The sequence below is a fragment of the Oryzias melastigma genome, linkage group LG8, assembly GCF_002922805.2.
Source record: "Oryzias melastigma strain HK-1 linkage group LG8, ASM292280v2, whole genome shotgun sequence".
NCBI classification, from domain to species: Eukaryota; Metazoa; Chordata; class Actinopteri; order Beloniformes; family Adrianichthyidae; genus Oryzias; species Oryzias melastigma.
Window position 1 is genome coordinate 15,663,758 of NC_050519.1, and position 8,368 is coordinate 15,672,125.

Here is an 8,368-nt window from a genome sequence, read left to right on the forward strand (position 1 = left end):
ATAGGAGCACAGGTCACTGGAACCAAATTCCTTGTATATATTCTATACTTGGCCAATAAAGCTGATTCTGATTCTGATTCTGATTCTGCAAGGGTGTTTCATGAGGGGACCAGTGAGAGCGTTTCATGAGGGACCAGTGAGGGTGTTTCATGAGGGACCAGTGAGGGTGTTTCATGAGGGGGCCAGTGAGGGCGTTTGAAAAGGGGCCAGCGAGGGCGTTTCATGAGGGGACCAGTGAGGGCGTTTCATGAGGGGACCAGTGAGGGCGTTTCATGAGGGGACCAGTGAGGGCGTTTCATGAGGGACCAATGAGGGCGTTTCATGAGGGACCAATGAGGGCATTTCATGAGGGGACCAATGAGGGCGTTTCATGAGGGACCAGTGAGGGCGTTTCATGAGGGGACCAGTGAGGGCGTTTCATGAGGGACCAATGAGGGCGTTTCATGAGGGACCAATGAGGGCATTTCATGAGGGGACCAATGAGGGCGTTTCATGAGGGGCCAGTGAGGGCGTTTCATGAGGGGACCAGTGAGGGCGTTTCATGAGGGACCAGTGAGGGCGTTTCATGAGGGGACCAGTGAGGGAGTTCATGAGGGGACCAGTTAGGGTGTTTCATTGGCAGCAAGTGAGGGCGTTTCATGAGGGGACCAGTGATGGCGTTTGATGAGGGAGCAGTGAGGTGTGTAGCACCCGCAGGTTATACAATGGGTTAAACAATTCTTTTTAATCCTGCAGGATGTCATCTTATTTAATACATAAATTTACAGTCTTTGGATCTACTTCCAATATATTTATGCTACACTGAAGTTTTGTTTTAGTTGTATGGCAGAAACAAAGTCAATAAACACCCCGACTTTGGCCTTTAGCTAATAGAAAATCGATGAATCTGATAGGGAGTAGTTTGTACTCACTTGCAGCTTTGATGATCCATCAATGATGCACCAGAACATGAAAAATACAAAGGAGAACAAAGTAAAAACACAACAACGAGGACAGAAAAATACAGAAAGTTTTTACTTTTACTCTCATGAGCTCAATATGGATTTACCATATCTACAGAGACCCAAACCAACAGGCTTTTTCACACCAATTTCTCACGTTCAGAAGTGTTACATCACAGCCAAGGTTGTTATGTAAAGCAGGTTACTCTATGGCAGAAGAAAGACAAAGCTGCAGCCACATTGGAGCATTACAAACCTAGAGGGAGCACTTCAAAGTTACAGCAAGAGCCAAAAACCTTGGCAGAACCTCACAGAATTTATCTTACTTCAAACAATGCCAATTGTTCTTCTAGAAACCTACCGGAATCCTAAAGGGGGAACGTTTTTGCAGGAATCTGCTAAATCCTATGAGGATTTTGCAACTCGTACAGAAATGAAAGGGTTCATTTTGTGGTATAGAAGCTGTAAAACTTGCAAATATAAGTCGACTTATGAAAATTCAAAACCTGCAACAAATCTATGCGACGTACCTTCCACATGCTGGCATCTTTTCCATACACAACAGCCATGTTGTTGACCTTGTTCCTTTGAATATACAGTCGCTCCGTCTCATTCAACTCCTCTGCCACAAAACCCATAAAGGAGTTGTCTGGAGTGTGGGCTGCCGAGGACACACGGTTCGTTAGCGAAACAAAACTTTCTACCCATTTCAGGATTTAAAAATAACCAACGTTCATGTTTTTTTTTTTCTGTTATGGGGCAAAATGCATGAAATTGAGTGTCAACTGCCGATTGAAGAGCCTTTTCTTTCTTTTTTGCTTCTGAGAAAACTCAGAGGACAAACAGCGGATGTGTGGTTCCAGGAAGCAAACTGCAGTAAAAAATCTAACAAGGAAAATCTGCCACAACACAAACCTGTGAAGTGGTGAGAAGAAAAGAAACATTACTTTCAATCAGTTTCTAGAACTGGGATGAAAGCTGCGATCTCTCTGTGACAGGTTGTGTGATAACGCTATTTTGGAAACAAAAGGCTTGCCTATTCCTGCTGTAATAATCGGAGACTGATACAAAAGCCGAGGATTGTCATCTTCCAGTACCTGCACTGAATCTTTCATGACGCAGCATGCGCTACTTGTGTTTTTAAAAATACATCTTTCTGTGTTGCCTTTAGGGTCTGGTCAGAGTTGTAAAGCTGCAGGCATCTGTGCAGGTGTAGCTGTTCTGATGTCTCTCTGGTAGCCCCAAAGATTGGCCTGCAACAGCCTGAGGCATCTGTCAGTTAACACAACCTGCTTGCACGTTTAGTCCCACGAACCAGAGTTGTACACAAAGAAATTGTTATAACTTTTTTTTTTGGTCTTTGGAAAGACAAAAGCATTAGTTAAACTTTTGCCAAGTCAGCAAAAAAAAAAAAGGTGCAAAAATGAGACTCAACATACGGAACATGGTCATGTACTGCTGCCCATGAAGGTTCCAGTATCCCCAGTTTGTTCTGTAGCCGTGAAGCGTGGCGTACTCCTCGTGGTTGTAGGCCGGTTCGGTGCCGAAGGTGTCTATGACTCGGATGTGGCACCTGAAAGAAACAAACTTCACTTCATATCAAAGAGACTACTTATTTCCCTTAAACTGATTAATGAATTCATTTCAATGAATTATATCAAAACAATAGTGTTATAAATACACTAAATATTCTGTTTTATCCATTTTAAATCTTTAGTGCTAAAGGCTGCTAATTTACTTGCAAAGAAGTCAGATGAATCATGGGTGATATATACATCCTGTTTCTGCAACTGAGGCGAAGCTGCCAAGAAAAGTGCTGGTATGTTCTGCACGGCCAAAGAGTGCTGGTCAGTCCGCTGGCCTCAGGACTGATGCTTGTTAAAACCATCAGAGAGTTCTGTTGCTGCCATGTTTTCAATAATTCAAAGGGATCAGGAGTTAGGACAAACAACTGTGAAGCTGCAGCGGTTCTGCTGGTCGGTGAAAGAAGCATCACTGTTTCTCTGCACATTCACAGCAAATGTGGCATTGAGATCAAAAATATTTACCCATATCGGTAACACTTTATAATAACTATGTTATAGCTAGTTAAAACATCAGTAAACTACTATAAATCACTTGTTAAATACCAGTTAACATAATTTATAAATACATAAAAAGCGGTTAGTTATTTATAAATGACCCATAAATATATGTCAGTAGTTTACTATACTAATAACTACAGTAATTAGCAATAGATCATGAACAAGCTTGCGTTATTTTAAAGTTGTAAATTATTTTCATTTACTAACAGTTAATACATGAGATAGTTGCAACCTAAGAATAACATCCCAGTGACATTAATAACCTATTAACTAATTAATAAATAATTAGTAAATAGCTTACTAAAAGCTTGTTTATGATCTATTACTAATCAATGTTTATTATAAATATGTGTCATTTACCACATTATTTATAACCTAACTAACAGTTTATTAATGATTTGTTAAGTAGCTATAAGAAATAGATTTAAAAAGTTTTACCTCAGTATTTTTCAAGCTTCTACATTATAAATTAAGGCTGTGAACGTGAGCATGTTATTGCACATGATTTATCAAAAAGAATTTACTTGTGTTTATATTCATTAATGTAAGTTATTTACACCTCACAGAGCAGGAGTCCTTCGCTTTGCCTCTGCAGTTCAGGCTTCCACACGGCGTGCGTTAAAACACTTCGTCAGGTGTTATTCTATTCATACAATGGTTATTAACAAAAGAAAAGATATTCAATTATTCCATTGTTATTTAGTGCTTAAATCTTGTTATTTTTTTAGGTTAAGATCGCTTTTCTACATAAGGTGGACTGTTTGATCCGTGGTCTGGTGCGTTGTCACGTTAATATGACAAGGCATCACTGAGTCTAAAGGTATGAGCAGATTGCCATGATAGGTTAAATAAAGTATCATTTCATAGAGAAAGTTCACCTCTTACCACTTGTCGTTGTCCAGAAAATTAAAGAAAAAGTTTGAAAGCGGCCTGTGCAGTGATACAGAGCAGCAACCGGAACTTTTATATTTTGTTTTATTTTTTATTTTATGTGTGAGTTCGTTTCTTATGGGTGTAAGTCAGTTTATTTGTTTTACTGTATCTTTGTAACACTAAAAGTCTTCAGAGTTCTGCTTATCATACTGTTGATATGTTTTGAATTCACAATTTACACTTGTGGGTTTACAATTAATACATTTAAAAATCTCAGACAATAAAAATAAAAAATAAAAAAATATCTTGAGTCTTTTTGTTCAAAAGGTTCATATTATCATTAACTTACCCAGAAACACATTGTGATTAATCACAACACAAAAGTGTAATTAATCTGATTACATTTTTTTAATCGATTGAAAACCTTAATTAAAAAAAATGTTTTAAATGTACAATTTTGGGGGGGATTTCATTTTGTGATTATTCGCAGATAATAAGTTGTCGGCAAACACTGTAACTACAAAATAATAATAATAATAATAATCGCGATTAATTTTTCCCAGGTTTGCAATTAATTTGTTTATTTTATTGGTTTATTTTGTTAATTGATTTTCGGCCCTATAGCATAAATTGATATCCAACATTTCTGACTATACTGATTCAGTTTTTTATAATTATAGTTGTCTGACCCCATCAACTGTGTGCAAATAAACCTCGGTATTGATGTATTAAAAAAGACTGAAAAGAAAATCTAAGCAGATCAACAACCCTGAAGTAAACACCTTATCCAAAAAGATAAAAAATAGAAAGAAAAAAAAAACTTAAATTGGAAAGAGACGTTTTTTGCTGATGCACTGCAGAGCTAAGAGTCTGTACTGCAGCCAGCAAATAAGCCAGCGCAGAAAGTCAATTACTGCTTTTTCTAAAGCAGCACACACACAAACAACACAACCACAAGAATTTGAGTTTTAGGAAGGTGTGCAAAAAGAACAATAAAAGTTAGAACTGACTTGTGCTTCCTCAGTGACAGACCCATGTGCTGCTTCATTTGCTGCAAGCCATGGTAATCGGTGTAGATGAGGTCAAAGGGCAGAGCTCCAGTGAGGGGACAGCTACCTCGACCAGGAGGGACACCTAAAAACCTACAAAAAAGAGAGAGAGATATGTGGTGAAACAATAACATAACTATTGTTGAAAAATATAGTATAAAAACTGGCAGAAACAGGCACATTGAATTCAAGTTTCCACGGCACAAATACGCAAAGCTTTATTGAAATTCTAGAAAAGTTAAAAAGTGCAAAACACAATTTTGCAATTACATTGATTATATTAAATTATAACTATGGAAAAAAAACACACACACACACAAAACTTGTTAAGTTATTCAAAAACATTTTGACAGATGTGAAAAATACTTTGATTTGGCCACGTGACTCATTCATTTTGAAATAGTATTTCCATTGCAGTTTTGTGCAATATAAAAAAAAATAAAAACTTTTTACATTGTTTATTTATGAATCCACTGATCTGATGAAAATGTGGATATTTTGTCGGAAAAATACATTTAAACACTAATTTTTTTTTGCAAGAATCCTTCAAATGCAATGCATTGTGGTCTATATTCGCTAATGTAGTTAGCATCAATGCCCAATGGTTGTTCGCAAAGACTTGTGGGAGATTTCTAGGGTACTGGACTTTGGAATTATAGATTCAGACAGCACTTCAAATGGCGAATGCACTGTATAGTTCAAGGAAGTCGGTCCTGGAGGGCCGGTGTCCTTCATGTTTTCCAGCCAACCTGCCACTGAAGCTCCTTATTGGACCAGATGATACTGGATTTCCGGAAAGCCAGAAGGACGCCAACTCTTGAGGACTGACTTTGCACACCCCTGATATAGTGTGTAGTGAAGGAATTCAAACATAACCTAGAACTTGATTGTAACACACTAGGCATTCGCCATGTTAGCATATTCACAATATTTTAACTCCCTCTATGGCAAGCAATAGGGTCAATAATTGCCATGAAAAGCGCAGTAAACGACGGTGTATCGGCCATGAAAAATGTCCAAAAACAGCATTTTATCGCGTATAAACCACACGTCAAAAGCGTTATTCTAGGACAACACAAGACAGCATGCTTTACGCACGCCTATTAAAACGTGTAAAAAGCAGCATTTTTCATGAGCAACACAACGTAAAAAATGACGCTTTTCCTGGTGAATATTGACCCCTTTCACTTGCCATACACAACCTTGTTTGCAACACGTAAATAAACAGACTGATACTGCTGAGACTAATGTTGCTGTGACTATACTAACTCCCAACCTACATTGGAAACACATTAAAAAAAATGTCCTGCATGTTAGCCGTATTAGCATATTCACAACACCAACCCTTTTTAAAACTTTTTTAAAAAGACAGACTGACAATTTGACAGTGTCTCTTTTTTGAGAAAAAACAGGTTTTTAAGTGCGCCTTTTAGTACAGAAAATACTATGAGATTTTTTTTTTCTTGCATAAGAAGCAAGAAAAGACTCTTAAAACAAAGAACGATGATGATGAATTAATTAGTTAATTTTTACAAAACAAAGTTCTCATGAAACATGAATGGCTTTTTCATATTTAGGAGGAAAGAGCGTACACAAATGAAGAAATAATTCACACAGTAAAGCAGGTTGGAGCTCTCAAAGGAGCAGCAATCATTCAAGCATATAGAACCAAGAACCACAATGGGAAGTTTCTCAATTCTCCTGCATGCCATCACAAAAACACGCAAGGACTGCTCATGCAGCACATCTATTTACTTTCCTATAATTGCAGTAAGATGAACCCTTTTTCAAAACCCATCCAGTATAAGGGCAAAAGCTGCTTTTCTAGGAGTAGAGGACAACCTGAAAGCATTTCCCTCAAATTATTCCAAGGAGCTTCTTCCAAATGCACTGTTCTTTTGAAATTTCCAAGAGTTTAACTCAAAAGTAAAAAAAAAGAAAACCAGGAAGGACACTTTTTTTGGCATAACTCAGCATAAAAATCCAAACAAAAAAAGTACAGAACTCTTATGAAGAAACAACAGTGTGTGGATTTAAAATGAGACACAAAGCCATGAAATAAAGGCAAAATTAAATGAAGAGAATGGACAATTTTATGTTAATAGAGTCTGTCTCTTGAAGGCAAGGCAACTTTTAACACAAGCAATTCAAAGAGCTTTACAGAGACACAAAAAAGTACTGATCACGCTAAAACAATGGTAATGGAGTCAGAAAAAAGGTGAAAAACAAAAGATGAAAAGGCCTGAAGACAGCTCTAGTGATCAGAGCGGATAATGCAGCAAATCTAAAAAGTTTGGGTTTAAATGTGGATAAAGACGGGGCAGGTTAGTCACTGGGAAGATGGTTCTATCTGAGCAGTGGGTAATCCAGTAAAACCCCAAATAGCTCTCATCTGACGTTAGCAGCTGACTGATTTCTTGAACTATGGTGGGTTTGTATGAAGCCGTTATGCACAATATCTTCCACTGAGTACATCTTCAGCACATACACTCTAACCCTTTAACACTGGAGAGCTCACTGGCGATATTTAGATAAAACATGCTCTTCGATCTACCATCATTCTTTGAATGTTTACACGATCAACGTGCATCAGCAGTTTTTGTCGCAGAGAAAAGTAGTTTTTCATATCGGCTAAATCTCAGGTCTGACCCAATCGTACCATTTAAATATAATATTTGATACTTTTTATTGATACTTCTAGACGGTCATTAACCTGATCCTTATTATTTCCAAAAACAACACATGTTTATGTTGTTTGACTATCTGATGGAATCTGAATGAAACTACGCTTCAGACTGATGAAGCTACTTAGATGAAGAGTGAAAAGGTTCCAGATGCCATTATCTAACTTCCTGGACAAATAAGAACCCCTTACGGATAGATCTAGGAGTTTAGTCACTTTAACCATTTCAAGAAACCAACCTACTCACCTACAAGCATCACATGAACAAGCTCACTAAAGCGACGTGTCATCTGCATATCTATGAATGATACGGGAGCCCTTACAAAAACAATAGCATTAATCCAAGGATTGCACCATGGGGAACACCAAACTATTTTGATATTTCAGCTATTCCTCTTTGCGCCGGGTTCTAGGGCTGCCACGATTAATCGACTAATCGACGACTAATTGACTATTAAAATAGTTGACGACTAATTTAATATTCGATTAGTCGTTACTTCATATTATATGGAGTCAGAGTGTAGTAAAGTTGAAAGTCATAATGGCATTCTGCTATCTTTTTATACTATTTTGGCATTTATTAAGGTTTTTTAGGTTATTTTGGAGTTTAGCTAATATTTTAGCTACATGCTAGCTATTTTGGACAATTTAGTCTTTTTTTGTTTTGTCTTTTAGGCTATTTTGGAGTTCAACTAATATTTCGGCTACATAAGCTTTTTTGACTAATTTGTTTTTTTT

At 37.4% G+C, this 8,368-nt stretch overlaps 1 protein-coding gene across 1 annotated transcript in view; it reads right to left on the bottom strand.

The window, feature by feature from the left end:
• The window catches only part of LOC112146810 (alpha-1,6-mannosylglycoprotein 6-beta-N-acetylglucosaminyltransferase B), a gene marked incomplete in the record, with an annotated part of 99,953 nt that overhangs the window by 26,281 nt on the left and 65,304 nt on the right, over nucleotides 1–8,368 (bottom strand). The window contains 4 exon segments of the mRNA XM_036213328.1: nucleotides 912–917; nucleotides 1,472–1,602; nucleotides 2,381–2,514; nucleotides 4,909–5,040. Of these exon segments, the coding sequence (XP_036069221.1) occupies nucleotides 912–917; nucleotides 1,472–1,602; nucleotides 2,381–2,514; nucleotides 4,909–5,040 (403 nt within the window).